Source organism: Anomaloglossus baeobatrachus, chromosome 6 (assembly GCF_048569485.1).
Source record: "Anomaloglossus baeobatrachus isolate aAnoBae1 chromosome 6, aAnoBae1.hap1, whole genome shotgun sequence".
In the NCBI taxonomy this organism is placed as follows: Eukaryota; Metazoa; Chordata; class Amphibia; order Anura; family Aromobatidae; genus Anomaloglossus; species Anomaloglossus baeobatrachus.
In genome coordinates, this window is record NC_134358.1 from 307,342,970 (window position 1) to 307,367,321 (window position 24,352).

General features: G+C 44.4%; 1 protein-coding gene across 1 annotated transcript in view; it reads right to left on the reverse strand.

Annotated features, from left to right (window-relative positions):
- The window catches only part of ICE1 (interactor of little elongation complex ELL subunit 1), a 131,656-nt gene that overhangs the window by 19,435 nt on the left and 87,869 nt on the right, over positions 1-24,352 (reverse strand). The window contains exons 16-18 of the mRNA XM_075314920.1: positions 11,246-11,414; positions 10,358-10,518; positions 5,588-5,778 (exon numbers count right to left, since the gene is read on the reverse strand). Coding sequence (XP_075171035.1) covers positions 5,588-5,778; positions 10,358-10,518; positions 11,246-11,414 — 521 coding nt within the window. The remainder of the gene's footprint in view (positions 1-5,587; positions 5,779-10,357; positions 10,519-11,245; positions 11,415-24,352) is intronic.

The window sequence follows — 24,352 nt, forward strand, 5'->3', positions numbered from 1 at the left end:
CAGAGCTCTGTGATCTTGAGACCGTGCCATGAAGGCCGGGACCTTGTTGTTGTGCCGTGACGCCATGAGATCGACGTCCGGCGTTCCCCAGCGGCGACAGATCTCTCGAAACACGTCTGGGTGAAGAGACCATTCCCCCGCATCCATGCCCCGACGACTGAGAAAATCTGCTTCCCAGTTTTCTACGCCCGGGATGTGAACTGCGGAGATGGTGGAGGCTGTGGCTTCCGCCCACAGCAGAATCCGCCGGACTTCCTGGTAGGCTTGACGGCTGCGCGTGCCGCCCTGGTGGTTGATGTACGCGACCGCCGTGGCGTTGTCCGACTGTATGCGGATCTGCCTGCCCTCCAGCCACCGATGGAACGCCTTTAGGGCTAGATACACTGCCCTTATCTCCAGAACATTGATCTGAAGGGAAGACTCTATCGGAGTCCAGGTTCCCTGAGCCCTGTGGTGGAGAAAAAACGCTCCCCACCCTGACAGGCTCGCGTCCGTCGTGACCACAGCCCAGGATGGGGGCAGGAAGGATTTTCCCTGCGATAGAGAAGTGGGAAGAAGCCACCACTGAAGAGAGGTTTTGGCTGCAAGGGAAAGAGACGTTCCTGTCGAGGGACGTCGACCTCCTGTCCCATTTGCGGAGAATGTCCCATTGGAGTGGGCGCAGATGGAACTGCGCGAAGGGCACTGCCTCCATTGCTGCCACCATCTTCCCCAGGAAGTGCATGAGGCGCCTCAAGGGGTGTGACTGACCCCGAAGAAGAGATTGAACCCCTGTCTGCAGCGAAAGCTGTTTGTCCAGTGGTAGCTTGACTACCGCTGAGTGAGTATGAAACTCGCCCCGAGGTAAGTCAGTGATTGGGTCGGTGTCAACTTGGACTTTGGGAAGTTGATGAGCCACCCGAACTGCTGGAGAGTCGCCAGAGCGATGGTCAGGCTGTGTTGACACGCCACCCGGGAGGGTGCCCTGACTAGGAGATCGTCTAAGTAAGGGATCACCGAGTGTCCCTGAGAGTGTAGGACCGCCACAACGGATGCCATGACCTTGGTGAAGACCCGTGGTGCTGTCGCCAGGCCGAAAGGCAGTGCCACGAACTGAAGGTGTTCGTCCCCGATGGCGAAACGCAGGAAGCGTTGATGTTCAGGTGCGATCGGCACATGGAGATAAGCATCATTGATGTCGATTGATGCTAGGAAGTCTCCTTGTGACATCGAAGCGATGACCGAGCGGAGAGATTCCATCCGAAACCTTCTGGTGCTCACATGCCTGTTGAGCAGTTTGAGGTCCAGAACGGGACGGAATGATCCGTCCTTCTTTGGCACCACGAACAAATTGGAGTAGAAGCCGTGACCATGTTCCTGAGGGGGAACGGGAATCACCACTCCTTCTGTTTTCAGAACGCCCACAGCCTGAAAAAGTGCGCCGGCCCGAGAGGGGGCGGAGATGTTCTGAAGAAACGAGTCGGAGGACGAGAGCTGAACTCTATCCTGTAACCGTGAGACAGAATGTCTCTCACCCATCGGTCTTGGACATGTGGCCACCAGGCGTCGCAAAAGCGGGAGAGCCTGCCACCGACCGAGGATGCGGTTCGGGGAGGCCGAAAGTCATGAGGAGGCCGCCTTGGAGGCAGTGCCTCTGGCGGTTTTTTGGGGGCGTGACTTAGACCGCCACGCATAGGAGTTCCTCTGGCCTTTCTCTGGCCTGTTGGACGAGGAGGATTGGGATTTGGCTGAGGGTCGAAAGGACCGAAACCTCGGTTGTATTTTCCGTTGCTGAGGTCTCTTCGGTTTGGACTGGGGTAAGGACGAGTCCTTTCCCTTGGATTCCTTAATAATTTCATCCAATCGGTCGCCAAACAAACAATCGGTCGCCAGAAAACGGCAAACCGGTTAAGAACTTCTTGGAAGCAGAGTCTGCCTTCCATTTGCGTAGCCACATGGCCCTGCGGACTGCCACCGAATTAGCGGATGCTACCGCTGTACGGCTAGCAGAGGACGGCGTTCATGGCGTAGGACGAAAAAGCCGACGCCTGAGAAGTCAAAGACGCAACTTGCGGAGCAGAGGTACGTGTGACCGCATTAATCTCAGACAGACAAGCTGAGATAGCTTGGAGTGCCCACACGGCTGCAAAGGCCGGGGCAAAAGACGCGCCTGTGGCTTCATAGATGGATTTCACCAGGAGCTCCATCTGCCTGTCAGTGGCATCCTTGAGCGATGAGCCATCTGCAACTGATACTACAGATCTAGCCACCAGTCTAGAGACTGGAGGATCCACCTTGGGACATTGAGCCCAACCCTTAACTACGTCAGAGGGGAAGGGGTAACGTGTGTCAATAAGGCGCTTAGTAAAGCGCTTGTCCGGAAATGCTCTGTGCTTCTGGACAGCATCTCTGAAGTTAGAGTGATCGAAAAACGCACTCCGTGTATGTTTGGGAAACCTAAACTGGTGTTTCTCCTGCTGCGAAGCCGACTCCTCTATTGCGGCGCAGACCGAGAGGGGCCTGGAGGCGATGATCCAACAGTGCCCGGGGCCTGTGTAAGGACCGGTCTGGACTGCAAGGCTTCTAGTAGCTTGGCAGACCATTTGTCCATAGACTGAGCCATGGATTGTGAAAGCGACTCAGAGTTTCTCAGCAAAAACTGCAAACTCTGTCCCAGCCGCCTGGACAGTGGAAGCAGGAGGGTCTGCCTGATCCGAGGGGCCCACTAGTGACCGAGGCTCCGGCTGAGCAAGTGCAACAGGGGTCGAGCATTGCTCACAGTGAGGGTAGGTGGAACCCGCAGGTAACATAGCCCCACAAGAGGTACAGGTTGCAAAAAAACCCTTTGCCTTAGCGCCCTTGCTCCTTGTGGGCGACATGCTGTTGTCTCCTAGGAGAGTGATCACTGAGGGTATATAGCCAAAAGTAAACAACCCGGCCGAACAGAGAAAATATATACAAATATATATATATATACTCCGGCACCCTAGGGGGACCAGCACCGGGTGACCGGTGTGGCTTACCGACCGCCCAAAGCGGAGTGTTGTCCACCAGATTCCCTGCCTTAGGTCTCCCAGAGCTGCAGAGCTCGTTCCTCAAATCCTCCACCGGCAGAATGTGTGTAAAAATGGCTGCCGGAGCTCTCAGGGGAGGAGGGAGCCGTGGGCGGCGACTAGTAAAGTGCGGGAATCTGGGGCCCCACAGTGATCAGTGAGGGGGGGGGGAGGAAACCTAAAGTATGCTCCAGCCCTCACTGCCGACGTCAGGTCGACCGTCCCGCCCTTACCCCTGACTGGCAGGCCCGGGGGCGGGAGTTATGGTACTAGGTCGCAATGAAGCCGGGGACTAAATTTAATACCGCGGCCGACAAACAGGCTCGGTCGGCGCGGAAGTCCCGGTCTTCACAAACCAGCAGCTGCTGCAGCGTCTGTGAAACAAGCGCTCCATGCACAGTCCCCATGGGGACACAGAGTACCTTTAGATGCAGGGCCCTGTCCCTGAGGATACATAGACTCCTGTCCGGCAGATTCCCACAGGGGCTGCGGAGGGAGCCCGGTCCCAGTGAATGGATGACCGGTCAGGATCCCACTTCTCCCAGAGCCTCTAAGGGATGGTGAAGGAAAACGGCATGTGGCTCCAGCCTCTGTACCCGCAATGGGTACCTCAACCTTAACAGCACCGCCGACGTAGTGGGGTGAGAAGGGAGCATGCCGGGGGCCCTGTGGGGGCCCTCTTTTCTTCCAACCGATAAAATCAGCAGCTGCTGCTGACTAAAATGGGAATGCATGAGTGGATGTGTGCCTCCTTCCACACAAAGCATAAAACTGAGGAGCCCGTGATGCACGGGAGGGTGTATAGGCAGAGGGGAAGGGTTACACTTTTCAGTGTAATACTTTGTGTGGCCTCCGGAGGCAGAAGCTATACACCCAATTGTCTGGGTCTCCCAATGGAGCGACAAAGAAAACCCTGAATATAAGTAGTCAAAACTGATTTACTTTTTTTTTTAAACCTATCAGCACATTTTTAGATATAAGCATGACTGTCTAGGCAGAAAATAAACATGAAATCTCGTGAAGGTATATGCAAATCAGATTGAGTTCCAATGCATATAACTCATTACTGGCACATCAAGTCTTTAAAAAAACAAAACATACACAAAAACCCTTTTATATGTGAGAATGTACAACGTAACTTATATGCTCCTCCCCCAACCCCCAAAAAAAGTATTGAAGATGTGAAGTACCAAACACTTCACCAACAGTAGAAACGTGGGGTCCAATTTATCAAGATGCTTTTGCTAGAATTCTGGTGTAAAACACCTTGAAATGTCTCAATTACTTTACAACTCAATGTGGGCAAACATTTTGGGATGACGTTTTAATGCTGGGCAGAGCTGAGACAGGACGTTGTGAAGGCCACCCAGCATATTTATCATAGTGTACGCCACTTGTTGGAGTAACATTCTTGTGGAGAGAGCCTCTTAAAAAAAAAAAATTGGCACATCTTACTCCAACACTGCTGTCATTAAGACGGATTTACAAAACGTTTTAATGATAATGTAATAAACTTCAAAATCTAAGTGTAGTTAACTTACACTTAACTTTGTAAACTAAATCATTGGAGAAATGTAATTGCTTCAAAGGGTGGTCGAAAGGCTAAACAAATTTTTATCCAAATCGGTATCTATTTAATGGGGTAATCTAAACTAGTTCCTGATATTGTTGCATTAAAAATTCCCTACTGTTCACTAACTACTATTGATTTGTTTCCCTACTTCCTGTCTATGATGCTTTGTTTGAGAATCCCACTATGCAGCAGCCACTGTTGCCACCAGACTAGCCTTTGGTGGTGTTACAGTGTAAGCAGGTGTGTCTAGTCAATACAGAACTGCTCTACACTTTGTGAATGGAACAGTGACAAGCCCCTACTACTTGAATAATATCATGATTGCAATCTTTGTGCCTCTGCAATAACAACACAGGCCTAATTTCATCTTCATGGACGACAACGCTACAGCTCATTGAGATTGCATCTTTAGGAAACAGCTACCGGGGTACCTCAAATTAAGTGGCCTAGACAGAAAACCTATGGGATCAGCTGAGTTGCCATGTAGAGGCTCATAACTTTGTACCCCAGAACCTCAATGACCTGAAGGCTGCCCTTCAAGAGTGGGATGCCACTCCTCAGCAGACAATAACTTGACTTTTGAAGAGCATGATATGTTGTTGTAAAGCTGTAATTGATGCTCAAGGCCACATAACAAGTTATTGAGACATTGCCATTTTTGAGGGGGTATACCAACTAATGTTGATGGCTTTTGTTTCAATAAATTGTTTGAGATGAGGAAATCAGCAATGGATGCTTCTGCTTAAATGCGCTTTTTTCCACAATAAAATAAAACTGTAGCCTGAACTTTTTAAGTTTTGCATAAATTTTACAGGAAAGCCCAATATCCCAAACTTCTTGTGAGTAGTGTAGGTTGAAATGCATAGGTACTCCTGAGAAAGTTCATCTCCCTTAAAAACAGCCTTCAAGCACCAACACTTATTTCAGTGTCCTGGGTATACAAGCCATACATTAGTATTATGAAATGGATAAGCTTTTGTACCTTATTACACATTCATGAGTCCAAAGCCATTTATGATAGCTGCACAAGAGATCAACCGTGAACACATATTCCCAGACATTGTCAGTCAAATCCTCGCCATACTTCTCACTCTGATGAAAATTGACATCAGGGTAAAGCTGAATTGCCATAAGTACACTGTTCAGAAGAACGTTTGTGTTCATAGGTGGACACTGCAAAAAAAAAAAAAGATATTTCAATTACAATTCAAATGACCTTTATTTCCAGCAAGACGGGGCCCCTCCAAATTATTCAATAGTCCGCGAGTATCTTGATGAAACATTTCCTAATAAATGGATTGGCTGAAGAGGCCCACTTGATTGGCCGGCACGTTCACCAGACTGGACACCAATGGATTTTTTTCTTTTGGGGACTACTCAAAGAAAAAGTTTATAGTTGAAAACCAAAAAGTGTCAGTGATTTGAAAAGCTACATAAGAGATGCATTTTCAAGAAATTAATACCCAAAGAGACTTGTGCAAAAATGTTGAACTTGAAGCGTAAGAGGCAGACTTCCGAGCTGTGCAAATTGTAATGGAAACAGTTTGAGCACCTGCGTTGATAAAATTTAAGAGCTTTTGTATTATTGTTCAGAATAACATTTAATTGTCAATGTTATGCTTGTGTTAGTAAATATAATTTTATATGTAAATCAAAATAAATGCTATTTTCTGTCCACCTACTTGTGGACCACCCTGTATATTGTATAAATATATTATATATATATATACATATACATATACATACATACATACATACATACATACATATATATATATATATATATATATAAAAAAAATTGTTTAAAAGAACAGAGAGTCCTCAGTGGTTGATACCTTTTAATGGCTAACTGAAAAGATGGTAATAATTGCAAGCTTTCGAGACTACTCAGGTCTCTTCATCAGGCATGGTATAACACAAAATCTGAAGAGTCACGTATTTATACACAACAGGACTTAGTTGGATAAGAAAAATATGTCGCTGTCCAGTTGTGCGCGTTTCTTCAGAAGTGTCTTTAGTTCCATAAAGATGCGGTACATTCTGGTATCCTCCATTTTGATACAAGTAAAATATATCTTTGTACCGTGTTAGCCAGTAGAGATAAAAAAAATTGTTTAAAAGAACAGAGAGTCCTCAGTGGTTATCAACCACTGAGGACTCTCTGTTCTTTTAAACAATTTTTTTTATCTCTACTGGCTAACACGGTACAAAGATATATTTTACTTGTATATATATATATATATATATATATATATATATATATATATATATATATATAATTATATTATATTACACACACAGGGGTGGAGGGATCTGCGGCCCATCATTACTCTGCCAGTCACTATGTAAGTTTTACTTCTCCTGAGCATGTCCCGTTTACTCTTGGATAATATACATACATTGTGCACATATTCTCTCTCAATCGTAATGGTGGTGTATTTATGTAATACAGCTCTAATAGTGAGCTATGTCTATAGAGGAATACCACCACCTTGTGGCCATAATGTGGTTGTGCAACTTGTATAGATGTGTATGATGTATTGATAGTGACCAAGAAATTTTCTTGCAGAACCTAGCACTTTGAGTAATTTATGTATTTTACATTGCATTTTGTGCATGTCTTATATTAATATTTTATAAATATCTTTTTGTCATATAAAGTTGTTTTGCTGCAGCACCTAGCATTTTACAGGGTACTTCTTACACCCAGTTTGTATTGTATGCATATTTACTAGTCACTTTATTTTTACTCATTTTACCACCTTGTTATATGGAGAATTTATGAAGCTTCAACCTTAATGGTGTTATACTTCACGGTCTAGTGGACAATATTTGTACATTTCCTCAGGTCCCTTTTTGTAGTTATTGCTGTACTTTTTATTTTTACATTTTATCTTGCGATCAATAAAATTATTATTTTATCCCAAGGTTTGGTTCCTTAGTGGATGTATTAACTCCTAATTTTGTTCAATATTTATAGTGGAGCTTTTTTGGTTAGGGGAACTTTCTTCACAATATGTACATGGCCATTTTTGTAGTATGATATTAGTATTAAATATGTCTTTATCTGGTGTTTTTTTTACATTACTGAATAAAAGTATTACATTTTAGGATGTGCCTGTCCAAGCATATGTGACATAGCGTCAGGACAGCTAAGCAAAAAAATGAGCCACAGAAGACAGCAGGTAAACAGCGGTACTTCCCCTTTCATGCTGTGGCCAAGAAAATGGGACTAAATTCACACCAACTCTACAATATAATTAGTGATGGGCGAATAGTAACTACTAGTGTTCAGATTATTTTAATAAATCTCAAAGTACTATTCCGGTATTCATCACTAATAATGAACCTAATGCAAATCAAAGGGGAAACAAAGCATTTTCCATGAAGATGTCCTAGCGAAGGGGGAGATGGAGAGGACGATCCAGGAATTTGACTTGTCCTAAGAGGTTAAAAGGTTTTCCTGCAGAATTCTCGACCAAAATCGAACAAATGGAACTGCCTCGAACGCTACCACCAGTTTCTGTAAGACTTTCATGCAGAACTGAAGGGGATGTTTGCCCGGACGTCTCAAGGCCCTGACGGATGACTGAAGAAATAATCTCTTCTCTGGAAGAAACACGAGTGCCTGTACTGTGTTGAACATCATATCTAGAAATCATAGCTGCTGCATTGGGACCAAAACAGACTTTGCCTTTCTGACAATCAAACAATAATGCTCCAGAGTCTGAAGAACAACCTGAAGACTTCCAGATTATAAGCAAAGGATGAAAATTTGACAAAGAGATCATCCAGAAAGGGAAAGATATTAAACCACTGGACTGTAGTAGTGCCATTACCGGGGCCAGGATTTTCGTGAATACCCTGGGAGCTGTGGTCAGCCTGCATGAGAGAGCTCTGAATTGATTGTCATCAGCGAAGAAAAGGTTGATGGATTGGAAAAATTGAGAAATGCAGATAAGTATCCTAAATATCTATTGAAAAAAAATCCCCGGCTTTCATGGATGTGATCACAGACCGAAGCGACTTCATCTTGAAGCGACAAAGTTGCACCCATTTGCTCAGATGCTTTAAATCTAAAATTGACTGCACCAAGGTGTTCTTTTTGTTGTTAACGAATAGATTTGAATAAAACCCTCTAAAGTGCTCTGAAAAGGGAACTCCTCCTGCCCGAAGCAGGGAAACTATGGCATGATCAAAATCATCTTTCATGCTGGAAGATGATTGCTTGGGAGGAAGAGAATCAATGAAACAATCCTGAGGTAGGGTGCTAAACTCTATCCTGTGACCCGCAGAGATGGCTTCCCCGATCTAAAAATCGCTGATTGCCCCAAAAAATGCTTCCTGAAAAAGGAGGAGGCGGCAATCCACCTAGGAAAAATTCCCAAGTGGGGATTGCCCATCAAACAATCTTCCTACTGCCTCTGGATCCAGGGGGCTTAGACCCTGATCCAAAGGAGCATCCCACTGAAATGGACCTTAGTCCTTTTATGTTCCTGAGAGATATTCAGCCTCACTTGCCGACCCAACTCCTCCTGTGCTAGAAATTGACGAAAGAGGCAAACCTGAAAAGTTCCCTTCCTCAATAAGCAAAAGAAAGGTTAGCGCCTAACCTAAGACAGGTCTGGGACCTTGCCACTAACTAATTTACAATTTGCCAAACTAAATCCCTAAACTAAAGACCAGTTAATATATAACTTTTAATTAATTCTTATAAGATCATAGACACACGGAAAAAAAAATAAAAACGTAACTTATATATCCAATATAGTCAGTCATTCTAGCTGCCAGTCACTGATCTCCCATTTGGGCCTGCTCCTATTCTATCCACAGTATAGACTACTATATGTAAATTATTCCCATAACTAATAATCAAAGGTTTAGCAATTTAAAATCCTATCAGTAGCCTCTCCAATAAGTTTCACCACAAATGCAAATGTTGGAGAGGCTACTGATAGCATTTTAAAAAAAGTTTTCTCGTGTGTCTGTGATCTTATAAGAATTAAATATATTAACTAGTCTTTAGTTTAGGGATTTAGTTGCCCTTGGCAAATTGTAAATTAATGTCAATTGAACCCTACGCTGACTAATGGAGCAAGTTTCTTTAAGTCAATTCTTGCCTCTGAATCCGGCAGACTAGGTATGGTCTGCTGGGGAGGAGCCAATTTTATTTAGGTGTAATAACACTGTCGAACTCCAGGTGGCAGCAGACTATCCCATGGTTCTGTGTCCCCCAATAAGATGAACGAGAAAGCAAGCTTTCTAAAAATAAAACAAGTGGAATAGTTCAATTGGGGGGCCGTGCAGATTGGACAGGTGTGACAAATGTGGAACATAACTAGAATATTCGGTGATAATAGGGGTACAATAATATTAGGAGATAGCAGCGGTACTACAATGCTCTAGGATAAGATCGGTGCTCCAGCACGGAAATAGTGGCTACATGGAGAGGTGCAAGAGCAGAATCCTGGCCAACTAGGGTGTATAAAAGGTGGACAAAGAGGAGTAAAGGAGTGCAGAGCGATGCTAGCCTTGGCTGTCAACATGATCATTTTAGCTAAAAAAAACAGCACAGGAAGCTGCCTAATCTGGAAGAGTATGTAAACAGTCAACATGGACACACTGAACCAAAAACTTGAGAAGGTAGAAAAAAACAAAAACACAAACAAAACACACACAGTACTGAACTTTTTTTTCATTACATTTCACCACAGAAAACACTTTTAAAAGCATGTGCTATGCACACACTTACCTTTTCCCAATTCAGGTAAGCACTCAGACAAGACCCAACATCCTCTTTTGCCAAAATTTTAAGAACTGCCTGAACTGCTTTACTGACCACTCCGTGTAGGGACAATATATCATTCCATGAACTGATAATAAACAGGAGCAGTTTATCGGGATCTGGAAAATCTAAATAAATAAAATATATATAAAATGGAAAAAAAGAATGAGCTCTATGTAGTAAATGGAACCATCAACCATATGTGGTGCCAGCTAGGCATAGAGAAATGGCGGCAACCTAACAGGCAGAGAACATCTCTGCTACTAATGATAGGACATACGCTGGGAACAGAGACTTTCTTTTAAAAGTCCCCTCACCTCCAAGAAAATACATTTTATTACAAAATGAACAAAACAAAAATATGGGTTGGCAAGCTACACTACAGTAACAGCCTGAAAAAAATGATAGTTATCTAGTTCAAAATGTAAATGGTAAAAAATAAATAAATAGATAAATGAAACAGAACAAAAATTACTTTTCTACAGAGGTATACTGAATTTCTCCATCCCATATAAGTTTGGAAAATATTATACACATTCATTTTATTGCAGTCTTTAACTAAGGCAGGAGTCCCATGTAATTAGGAAAGCAGCCCTTCTAGTGACGTTAATTATTGCAGCGATGATCTGAGTCTGCTATGTTGGGGTGGGGGGGGGGACTGGCGAACACGTGAACTATGGGACAAAAAGATGACGGTGACAATTTGGCTTTCTCTTTCCACCAAGTGCTATGTAGGCTATAAAACAGAAGAGCCACCTCAGAAAGTTAGGATCCTAACCACTTTCTAGAAAATAAATATACTTCCAGCAAGCAATATAATGAACCATGTTTTACAAATTATAAAATAGTACCTACCTTCTTTAATTATGCTATAGCAAAGAACTCGTGCTCTTTCAATGTCTCCTAGCTGTCGACATAAACCCACATACACTCTGCAAAGAGCCTGAAGATATACACTGTCCAAAGTCCTCTTTCCAGTGTTAATTTTTTTTAAAAGAACATGTAAAAAACAGTCAGCTAAATGCTAAAAAAAAAAAAAAAAAAAAAAGAGAAAAAAAAAGTAAATCAATAATTAGAAAAATACAAAATACAGATCTTATGTGATTTTTAAAAGTGGTAACTTTGGCACACTGTCAAAATTAAAATCTTAAAGTAGTTGTCAAAGGTAAGTTAATCGAGCGAGCATGTGCACCTCAACTATATTTATTGTGTATGGAACTGTAAGAGATAACTTACTACTGTGTTTTTCCAAAAATAAGACCTCCCCCAAAAATAATCCCTAGCAGGGATTTTCAGCATTTTTGGAGCAAGGCTTAAATATAAGCCCTCCCCCGAAAATAAGCCCTAGTCGCGGATCTATAATGAAGTGTCCGTGCAGCTAAAAAGGTTACAGATACTGCAGGACACTTCATTATAGACAGCGGCACCCGGCAATTACACCTGACACTGAGCGGCAGGACCTGCACTGATCGCACACCCGCACACACACAAACAAACAAACAAACCAGATCTCACACACAAACATCGGATCACACGCAAACAAATCGGATCGCACACACATCAGATCGCATACACACTCACCTCATCCAGCGACACCGATCTCTTCTCGCCGGCAGAATTCTGAGAGGCAGTGCGGTGCAGCGCGACGAACAGGACCTGCAGCGGGACACGTGACATGCTTCATTCCCTGCACTGGATGTGATGTGATGTGTGCGCGGCGATCGGCTGTGTGTGTGTGTGTGAGATCTGCTGTGTGTGTCTGCAATCGGCTGTCTGTATCTGTGATTGGCTGTGTGTGTCTGCGATCGGCTGTGTTTTCTGCGTTCGGCTGTGTGTATATGTGTGTGTGTGACCGGCTGTGTGTGCCTGCGATCTGCTGTGTGTGTGTGTGTGTGTGAGATCGGCTGTGTGTGATCTGCTGTGTGTGTCAGTATGTCAGCTAGCAGCAGGGTAGGACGGCGTGCAGCACCAACCGGAGATCACAGGGAGGACCTGGGAGCCACGCAGAAGTCCTGGTCTGGTGAGTATGAGTCTCCTGGGAAGTGGGGGGGTGGTGGGGGGGAGGGGGGGGACTGCTTTTTTGGGGGGGTAAACTTGCCCCCAACCGTGTTTCTCCAAGAATAAGACCTCCTCCAAAAATAAGCCCTAGTGCTTTTTTGGGGGGCAAAAAAAAAATAAGACTGTCATATTTTTGGAAAAACACGGTATCTTAAAGGGGATTTTAAGGCTAAACAAATTTCTGGTGTCAGTTTGATTGCGATATGCCAACTTCTGTTGCCTGCTAGAGAAGATGTCATTTGTCTGCTCTCTAAAGGCCCAGTCCCACTAAACAACTTACCAGCGATCCCAACAACGATACAACCTGATAGGGATCGCTGGTAAGTTGCTAGGAGGTTGCTGGTAAGATGTCACACTAAGCGACGCTCCAGCGATCCCACCAGCAACCTGACCTGGCAGGGATCGCTGGAGCGTCGCTACACGTGGAAGCATGTTGCGCTTGGTAACTAAGGTAAATATCGGGTAACCAACCCGATATTTACCTTGGTTACCAGCGCATACCGCTTAGCGCTGGCTCCCTGCACACCTAGCCACAGTACACATCGGGTTAATTACCCGATGTGTACTCTGCTACGTGTGCAGGCAGCAGGGAGCCGGCTTCTGCGGACGCTGGTAACCACGGTAAACCAAGAAGCCCTTCCCTTGGTTACCCGATATTTACCTTCGTTACCAGCGTCCGCCGCTCTCACACTGCCAGTGCCGGCTCCCTGTTCCCTGCACTCCTAGCCACAGTACACATCGGGTTAATTACCCGATGTGTACTCCAGCTACGTGTGCAGGGAGCAGGGAGCCGGCACTGGCAGTGTGAGAGCGGCGGACGCTGGTAATGAAGGTAAATACGTAACGCTGACGCTGGTAACGAAGGATATTTACATTGGTTACCAGCGTCCGTAGAAGCCGGCTCACTGCACATTTAGTTGTTGCTCTGTCGCTGTCACACACAGCGATGTGTGCTTCACAGTGGGAGAGCAACAACTAAAAAATGGTCCAGGACATTCAGCAACAACCAACGACCTCACAGCAGGGGCCAGGTTGTTGCTGGATGTCACACTAAGCAACATCACTAGCAAGTTGTGCCTCAGCAGCGATGTTGCTTAGTGTGACGGCACCTTATGTTTTGCATAATGGCGTTCACGTGCCAACTTGCAATTGTTCCTGCTTCTCGCACTAGAGCACTGAGAAACGCAGTTACAGTCTTGCCTAAAGAGAATCGATAACCAGGTTTTTGGTACTTCATCTGAGAGCAGCATAATATAGACAAAGAGATTCTGCAAGTAACCACATTTATCTTAGATCACTGTGGACAGCCCTTCTGACTTTATCTCATAATTGAGTGTAGCAGAGCTGGGAACTATCCCCGCCCCCACACCAGGCTCTCAATAGATTATGTATTGACTGTGAGATGCCAATCACAGCAGGGGGCGTGCCTGACTGGTCTGCACTGCAGAGGAGTCACACCAAATGTTAAATCACAGAGCAATAAACCCTCTAGTATGAGTAAATTATAGCTCACACACAGATAAGAGAAACACATGTTTTAACTTTTTTAACCCTTGCAGCATGCTGTCCTCAGCTTACATCGCAAAATCCTGGTGACAGATTTCCTTTAAGTTAATGAGAGAGCTACAATACCTGAAAAATAAATCAAGGATAAATCGCAAACATTTTTAAAAGGGGTAGTCTCATCTTGTATATTTATCAGAGAGCACAAGAGAGTGGTGTTTAATGCCGCGCCAATAGATCACTTCAGATGATGTTCAGACCAGTGTTACTTTATTGTTTTCCAGGTCAACGCGTTTCTGGGGCATCTGCCCCCTTCATCAGGACCACCAAAGAAACAGATAACAGGAATGTTATCTGTTTCTTTGGTGGTCCTGATGAAGGGGGCAGATGCCCCAGAAACGCGTTGACCTGGAAAACAATAAAGTAACACTGGTCTGAACATCATCTGAAGTGATCTATTGGCGCGGCATTAAACACCACTCTCTTGTGCTCTCTGTTATCTACCGTTTTGGTGGCTGCAGCCTTGGATTGTGTGATACATGCGATTACAGTAGTTGTGGCTTCTCACAACTACATCTGGTGAGTAGTTTTACTCCCCCACCCCCACCCCTCACATATTGGGGTAAGACCCTATGCGCTTGTTTTTCCACAGTTTTTTCCGTCTTGTATATTTATGGCATATTCAGACAATATAGATATTAAATTTGCAAAATTAGTGTCAATCAACTATATTGTCTGTGTTACATGTGCACTGTATCACATTCATTTAGCTCATAAGATACTATGGAATTATTTGTTATGGGCCATATGCAAGTACCATGCCCAAGAGCCTATTAGTCCTCTTCAAGCTATATACTAGGTAAGTGTGCCAAATAAAAGAAGATTTTGGATACTCACTATAAAATCTCTTTTACTGGGGGGGTCATAGGAAACCATGGCGATGTATGAGTATGCTGCTGCCACTTGAAGGCTGACACTTAATGAAAAAAGTTAGCTCTTCCTCAGTAGGGTTCACCAACCAACCGGAGCCAAGCTGATCAGTTCGTGTGAAAGAAGTGGATAAGCTGCCTACGATAAAAATACAGACTGGCCCAACAGAGGCATTCAAAATGAGTGGGTGTGGTATCCCCCAATGAAGGCTCTGAGAAAGATTTTGCCGTGAGTATCCAAATACTTCTTTTCTCGATCACTTCATTGGGAGACACAGGAAACCATGCGACATCCCAAAGCAGAAAGAACTAGAAGAGAAAGGACTAGAAAAAAGGAAGAGCAGAGGAAAGATTCTCAGGTTGGAAATCGGACATTGTAATTCGCAAAACCTTTCTGCCTAGGCTTGAAACAGCCAAATAAAAAAGTAAGAATGTGTGTACTCTGTAGATCTTAGGACAGCCAAGTACAGATGATTAGGACGCTCCCTGGAAAGTTGCCAAATAGAGGCTTGATACGAATGGTCCAGGAAGTCCCAGAGAGGGCATTCTGACCCAGCCCAATATGCGTCCAGAAGGATCTAGACAAGAAGACAATTAGGAGAACATACAGGTGCATCTCAAATTAGAATATCATCAAAAAGTTAATTTCAGTAATTCAATACAAAAAGGGAAACATAGTATATAGAGTCATTACAGAGTGATTTATTTCAAGTGTTTATTTCTGATGATTATGGCTTACAACCAATAGAAACACAAAATGCAATATCTCAGAAAATTAGAATAATTACCACGAAACACCTGCAAAGACTTCCTAAGCGTTTAAAATGGTCCCCTAGTGTGGTTCAGTATCAGGGGGAAGACTGATGACTTGACAGATGTCCAGAAGGCAGCCACTGACACACTTCACAAGGAGGGTAGGCAACAAAAGATCATTGCTAAAGAAACTAGCTGTTCATAGAGTGCTGTATCCAAGCATATTAATGGATAGTTGAATGGAAAGAAAAAGTGTGGTAGAAAAAGGTGCACAAGCAATTACTACAGCCTTGATAGTATTGTCAAGAAAAGGCCATTCAAAAATTTGGGGGAGATTCACAAGGAGTCAACTGCTGCTGGAGTCAGTGCTTCAAGAGCCACCACACATAGACGTATTCAGGACATGGGCTACAAGTGTCCTTGTGTCAAGCCACTCATGACCAATAGACAACGCCTTAAGCGTTTTACCTGGGCCAAGGAGAAAAAAAAAAAAAGAACTGGACTGTTGCTCGGTGGTCCAAGGTGTTGTTTTCAGATTAAAGTTAATTTTGCATTTAATTTGGAAATTAAGGTCTCAGTCTGTAGGAAACGTTCAGAGGCACACAATCCAAATTGCGTGAGATCTAGTGTGAAGTTTCCCTAATCAGTAATGGTTTTGGGAGCCATTTCATCTGTTGGTGTAGGTCCACTGTGTTTTTATCAAGACCAAAGTCAACGCAGCCATCCACCAGGAAATTTTAGAGCGCTGCATGCTTCCATCTGCTGACAAGCTTTTTAGAGATGGAAATTTCATTTTCTAGCAGTACTTGGCACGTGTCCACACTGCCAAAAGTAACAAATACCTGGTTTAATAACATCAGTATCACTGTGCTTGATTGGCCAGCAAACTTGCCTGACCTAAACCTCAGAGAATCTATGGGGTATTGTCAAAGGAAGATGAGACACCAGACCCAACAATGCAGGCAAGCTGAAGGCTGCTATCAAAGCAACCTGGGCTTCCATAACACCTCAGCAGTGCCACAGGCTGATTGCCCTCATAACACACTGCATTGATGCAGTAATTTATGCAAAAGGAGCCCTGACCAAGTATTGAGTTGCATTTACTGTACAAACTTTTCAGTAGGCCAACATTTCTGAGATTAAAATCATTTTTTCAGTTGGTCTTATATAATGTTCTAATTTTCTGAGATAATGACTTATCATTTTTAATTGGCTGTAAGCCATAATCATCAATATTAAACTGAAAAAAACCCCACTGGAAATAGATCACTCTGTTTGTAATGACTATATAATATATGCATTTCCCTTTTTCTATTGAATTACTGAAATAAATTAACTTTTTGATTATATTCTAATTTATTGAGATGCACCTGTATAAACAAGGAATCCAAGCAGCTGAGAGACATCTGTCCTAACAGCTAAGGGTGTTGAGATGCACTTTGACCAGGTACAATGTATCTTAGAGACCGGTAAGGAGGACGAGGAGAACAATGGAACAAGAGAAGACCATCTCCCAAGGAAATGTAAAAGAAGAAACCAAATGCAGGATCACATTGTCCAGGAGAAGATCAGGAAAGAACAGTGACAAGACAGGGCTGCTAGTTCTGAAACTCGCCCATGGAAGAGATCGTTGCTGGAAAGAACCTTCCAGGAAACAAGGAAAGAGAGTGACTACAAAAGATTAAAAAAGGAAAGAACTCTACAGTGTGCACCACCAGATAAGGTCCCAGAGATTCATGGGAGACCGCTAGAGATTTACCAATATTTAACAATAAGGAAACGTCACAGGAAATCTCAAACGGCAAAAACTAGTTTCCTTTGAAAAGGAAGGCAAAGACCCAACTCGTCATTCGAGAACTAGGAGGATGACAGGGGGAAAGGAAGGATGGGTAGCCCAGTAAACAACAGCATCGAGAGTCAACCGCTCAGAGTTGCAGAACCTGGATGAGGATAGAGGGACGCACACCCTGGATGCCATCAGATCAACGTCTGTTATCTTCAGCCATAAACGAATGTGTATGAGAACCATCTGATGAGACAACCAGTCTCCTGTCGAAGGCTTTTCCCAGGTTAGTAAGTTTGGTGGTCCAGCGCATACTCCAGGGATGTGAACTGCTGAAAACAACAAAAACACCCTTTGCTCAGCCCATGAACAAATACCTCCGTTGAGACCCATCCAGATAGGGTTATAATTTTTCTTTTTATGTTCAGTTTATTGTACGATGTAAATCACATCCTCCTGCAACATTTTTATCATCTTTTGCAATTACTTTATGTAGTACAATGTTTGCAGTGATCAGCTGTTCCAACGGGCATCTCCTGCGCGCTTTTTTGAAAATCTATATATACCCCCTTGATGTGCTGTATGTTATTGTAATTATACTGATGAAAAAGTTTTCAACTCCAAAATGCGTTGAATAAAATCAATTTTTTCAAGCACCAGCATTTTCCTTGTGGACAACAGCGTGGCTTTTAACCCTTCATCTCCAATTTCTACACTGGATAGCGGACAAAACGTTTTGACTGCAGCTCTGATCAGACAAGCGGTTTGTGGTAGATGGCAGTTCTGAATTACTGGATAGAGGACAGAACACTTGGATCATGGTGCAAACGATCATGTGGTTCATAGTAAAGCTGACTCACTGGATAGAGGACAGAGAACCTGGACCGCAACTGTGATCAGAATGATCCACGTGGTAGAAGGTGGGTGTGACTCGCTGGATAGCAGACAGTGCAAGAGAAAGCAAAATCTGCAATGCAGAAAGATAGCGCCCAATAGTCCTGAAGGAACCAATAGCAATAGCAGGGTCCATCGTCTATCCTTGCAAACACAGGTTTTTTTCTAAACATGTACCATCTGTACCAATCCCTGCCACTGCAGGTCGAGATATTTTGTTTCTCCCCTGATGAACTCTCCATATTGAGAGGGAAATTCGTCGGGAGGGCGTTTCTTTACTTTTGATGAGGTTGTGGGGCAGACAGCTTACTTTGGCGCTGCCCTTGTCAGGGCGGAAGCAATTACGGGGCACGACAGAGATATTTACACAACTACCCGACTGCTGACCCTGGTTCTTCCGGCCAGTGTTTCCTCTCCTATTTGATTGGTGCCTTTCCTTGCCTGTGGAGAAAGATTGGGTGAGATTGTTCCTTTTTCTTTTTGGCACTTGTTTGTATTATGCACTGCACTTTATTACCATTTTAATATTTATAATTAAATGTTAAGTTTTAGTCCCAGCTATTGCTATAGCTGACAGTGCACTTTAAAGTGGTGGCCCCTAAAGTATGGGACGTACTTTAGTATTCAGCTGCAGGAACTCCCAAGCCCAGGATGATGATCTAGGGGCATATGGGAAGGCCCCAGAGAAGCCTTTAGTCTATGCATATGGTACTGACCAGAAATCTGTCCTGGACCCTCTGACAAGAGATATCTTCTCAGGGAGTAAACATAGGGCGAGCGAGATTGCGGTCAGTGGGGGTGCTACTGGATGAATTGCAATTAGAGGAAAGACTTCTTGACAAACATTATCAGGGAAGCTATATTTAGCTGACAGAGCTTACCCTGTCTGGAGCCTGTGACCCTGACTATGCTGTCCAAAAAGACAAGCAGCAGAGGTTTGTGGAGGCTGCAGGCATTGGTAATGACGTCGACAGGGGAAGAAAGATTGGGCCGAAAAGGGGGCGGCATCAGAAAAAGCACGTGGTATTCCCATGCCTCTAGGAGGCATGACGCGTTGTAATTGGCAATAAGCACATGCATGTTGGGTTAGGGTTCTACCTCATAGACCAGAGAGGATACACTAGTGACAACACCACACTGTGCTCTCGGTCTCTATGTGAGATGACAGAGTAACACAAGCCCACTCCGTTGCCCAGTCAGAAGCTGTATGTGAAAAACAGGGAAATCATTAATAAAAATAAAAAAAAAAGCAATAAACCTAAGGTAGAAACAAGGCTAAGTAAGCTAATACTGATCAACTTGGCTCCAGTTGGTAGGTGTATCCTACTGAGAAGCTAACTTTTTTTCATCAACTAGTGTCAGCCTCTGAGTGGCAGCAGCATACACCACATGGTTTCCTGTGTACCTGAAGTGATAAAGTAAAAAATTTCCAATGGCATTATTGGTTTAGATTTTCATGAATGTCATGTCAAGCATATTATATACTTAAACTAATTATACAATATGTATATATACACTACTCACAATAAGGCTGCTTTCCCACTACGTTTTATTTAACATGCGTCATGAACGTTTTTTTTGCTGTAAAAGCGGATCCTGCTTTTACAGCAAATAAAACACATGCAAACGCATGTGTTATTTTGCAGGATCCTGTCACTTTAAGTTTATGGGCGGGCATTGGAGTCATGTGATCGGGAGTCAGTGGAACTGAATGTGATAGACTGGGAGCCGGCATCTGACAGCTGTGGAGGCTCGTAACCAAGGTAAACATCGGGTAACTTGCTTGGATACCCAATATTTACCTTGGTTACGAGCATCCGCAGCTGCTAGGAGCCGGGCTGTCTGCTCCCTGCACACGTAACCAACATAAACATCGGGTAACTAAGAGAAGCGCTTTGCTTGGTTACCCGATATTTACCTTGGTTATGAGTGTCCGCAGCTCTCAGGCGGGGGAGAGAGAGGACAGAGGGAGGGGCAGAGGGACAGAGGGAGGGGCAGAGGGACAGAGGGAGGGGCAGAGGGACAGAGGGAGGGGCAGAGGGACAGAGGGAGGGGCAGAGGGACAGAGGGAGGGGCAGAGGGACAGAGGGAGGGGCAGAGGGACAGAGGGAGGGGCAGAGGGACAGAGGGAGGGGCAGAGGGACAGAGGGAGGGGCAGAGAGACAGAGGGAGGGGGAGAGAGACAGAGGGAGGGGGAGAGAGACAGAGGGAGGGGGAGAGAGACAGAGGGAGGGGGAGAGAGACAGAGGGAGGGGGAGAGAGACAGAGGGAGGGGGAGAGAGACAGAGGGAGGGGGAGAGAGACAGAGGGAGGGGGAGAGAGACAGAGGGAGGGGGAGAGGGAGGGAGAGAGAGGGGGGGGAGAAAGATAGACTGATCACAACTGGCTGGTTTCTGTGCATGCTCAGTAGAGCAAGCAGGATCCTGTCTATCAGCATGCCAGCGTTCACATGCGTTTGTATGCAGTATAGTCAAGATCCAGCAATTTGTAGTATTTTAACGCAGCTCAAAAACGCTACAAGTAGCGTTTTTGAAAAATGTTAAAAAACTGCAAGTCGCTGGATCCACACTATAACGCACGCAAACGCATGTGAACGCATGTTGACGCAAGTCCATTGCAAATGCATTGAAATGAAAACGCATTTGCACTGGATCCGTTTTTGCGTTAAAAAAACCGTTCAGAACGCATGGTAAAAAAATGTAGTGTGAAAGCAGCCTAAGTTAGGGATATTTCGCTTTTCAGGCGAAATTTATGTAAAACGTAAAAAGTTCACACTACAGTGATATTTTATCTTGAAAGTGAGGCATTTAAGTAGAAGCATGCAATGTTGATTTCCTCATCTTAAACAATTTTGAAACAAAAGCAAATAACCCTGGTTGGTATACCCCACCCCCAAATTGTCAATGTCTCAATAACTTGGCATGTGGCCTTGAGCATCAATTACAGCTTGACAACAAAGTCTCATGCTGTTCACAAGTTATTGACTGCTGAGGCACGGTATACCAGTTTTCTTGAAGGGTGGCCCTCAGGTCATTGAGGTTCTGGGGTACAGAGTTAAGAGCCTCTATATGGCAGCTTAGCTGATCCCATAGATTTTCTATGGGATTCAGTTCTGGAGAAATGGCATGTCACGCCATTTGAGGTACCCCAGTCTCCAGCAGCCATTCCCTAATGATGCAACTTCGATGAGCTGGAGCATTGTCGTACATGAAGATGAAATTAGGCCTGTGTTGTTCATGCAGAGACACAAGGACTGCATTAATGATGTTATTTAAGTAGTAGGGGCTTGTCACTGTACCATTCACAAAATATAGGACAGTTCAGTATTGACTAGACCTCTGTCCATACTAACACCACCACCAAAGGCTCGCTTGGTAACTACTGAGGCTGATGCATAGCGCTCTCCTTTACGTCTCCAACATCATTGGTGGGCATCTTTTATGCTCAGTGTGAATTGACTTCCATTGGTGAACAACAGGGAGGGCCACTGGTCCCGCATCCTTATGGTGTGGTCAGGTATCTTTGCAGGTCGTCTAACACGCAGTCCATGCTGATGTAAACAATTTTGAATTGTACGCTAAGTGGCCACTTCGATCTGAGAAAATCCTGTTTGAAGCCTCACAATGGTAAGGTACTGTTCATCAATTGTTAGGTGTCATCTTGGTCTCATGACATCAAAATGTGAACAAAAAATATGGGTAGAGCTGGGCTCAACCGCCTAAGGAGGAAGGTGCTTAAGGGAAAGAAAGCGCTAAGTAATATATTGGATCCCAAGCACTCAAAATAGGACAAAGAGAATAAATGCAAAAAAGTGTTATTTTATTGGACTATTTGCAAAAAAGAAAACGCCACCACAATATAGCAAAAGCCGACGTTTCGGCCTATGTTAGGCCTTTTTCAAGGTTTTTGCGTATAATGGGAGGGTGGATGGGACGAATTAGACGTCAAGGGATTGTACCATGTGGCGTTTGCTTTGCTTTGCAAGGGTACGTCACGGAGGCCAGGGAGGCCCAGAAGACAGGTGGAGGAAGAGAGAGGATGCCTGGATAACACAAGGAGTGGGGACAGGGTCCCAGAGGTCTGTGATGGAGGCAGGAGGCTTTTGCTATATTGTGGTGGCGTTTTCTTTTTTGCAAATAGTCCAATAAAATAACACTTTTTTGCATTTATTCTCTTTGTCCTATTTTGAGTGCTTGGGATCCAATATATTACTTATCAAAATGTGAACAGCCTGATAAGGAGAACTGTTTAAATACCAACTATAATTGAACCCTGAAATTTATTAGGCGATGTGAATTTTGTCATTAAGCTCCTTGTTAGGCTAAGTTCACATTTCCGTCAATTTGTATCAGTCACAATCCGCTGCTCTGGTAAACAACGGAATCCGTTTGGCGGATTCCGTTGTTCCCATAGACTTGTATGAGCGGCGGATTGTGACTGATGATGCTGCGTTGCATCCTCCGCCTGACTGATCAGTCGTGGAACGACTGAAAGCCGGGCGGGAGGGACACAGCTTGTAACGTTTTTTGAGCAGCGCAATCCGTAGGATTTCACTGCGCATGCTCTCTCTGACTCCCTGCACACGTAACCAAGGTAAATATTGGGTAACCAAGCAAAGTGCTTTGCTTAGTTACCCAATATTTACCCTGGCTATGTGTGCAGAGAGCCCGACACTTCCCCGCTCCCTCCCGCATGTACACACACACTCAGACACACACACTCACTCACCTGTCCCCAGCCGTGCAGTCACCAGCACTGACGTCCTCAGCGCCATGGCTCCGCTCGGATCCACTCACAACGCACTCCGCCCCCCCGCACACATTCTCGGCGGCCGGATCCTGTGAGCGATCAGCTGATCACCCGGCGGCCGGATCACTCACAGGAGCCGGCCGCCGGGAGATCAGGTGACCGCTCTCATTAGCTCATGATCAGCTGATCGTTCTCTCTTTTACAACGGAGTCAGACAGTGAATTCTAACTCTTGTCATCCGTTGTACAATGCATCAGTTACAAGCGTCAAGCAACGCATGTGACTGATGCAAAACAATGGAAATGTGAACCTAGCCTTAGAGAACAGAAAGTTGTGCAAAAAGTACTAAAGCATTGAACAGTTGAACATGTGCGTTCAAAGGTTTAGAGAAGGTCACATTAAGTTCACCTGAAAAGGTTAGTGTGCATTTTAGAATCTTGAAATTTCACCTGAAAGCCAAATGTGCCCAACCTTTCGTGAGTAGTGCATATGTGTATATGTAAATACATTATAGTGCCAACATATTCTGCAGCACTTTACAATTCAAAGGGGACATGTAAAGACAAAATAAAGCATTACAGACCAACACATAGTTCATCGCATACCAAGAGGAGTAAGACCCCTGCTTGCAAGCGAACAATCTATGAGGAAATAGGGAAGCACAAAAGGTAGACCTAAAGTGCTTGTCATGTAAGGTACAGCTGTTACTATAGAAAAAATGGGGACATTCAAATAACACTGCATGAACCAGTCACCAGCCAGTATCTGTACAAGTACAATACAAGATAGTTAGAGGAGTGAGATGATAGGTCACTCTAAAGAAATGTGGTTTCAGTGCACGCTTGAAACAGTGGATACTGGGATTAATCGGATTGTCTGAAGTAGCACATCTCAGAATATTGGTGTAGCACAAGAGAAATCCTGGATAAAGGAGTATCAGGTTCAGATTACAGAAGATGTTAGTCTTAGATCATTGGCAAAACAGAGAGAATGGGTAGGGTGGTAGACAGAAATGAGGGAGGAGATGTAAAATAGTACAGTACTGTGGAGAGCTGTGTGTGTAAGGCTATGTGCGCACCTTGTGTACAGTCACTGCAGAAATTTCTGCAGCGATCTGAAGAGGACACGTGCGCTTCAAATCGCTGCAGAAAATGTCCGTAGTGAAAAAAAAAAAAGCAGATTCCATGCCCTCTGCCTGCAGCTCCTGCCATAGACAGAGCGGGGGCTGCAGGCAAAGCGCACGGAAGAAGTGACATGTCACTTCTTAGAACGCGCGCTTCGGGCAGCAGCCGA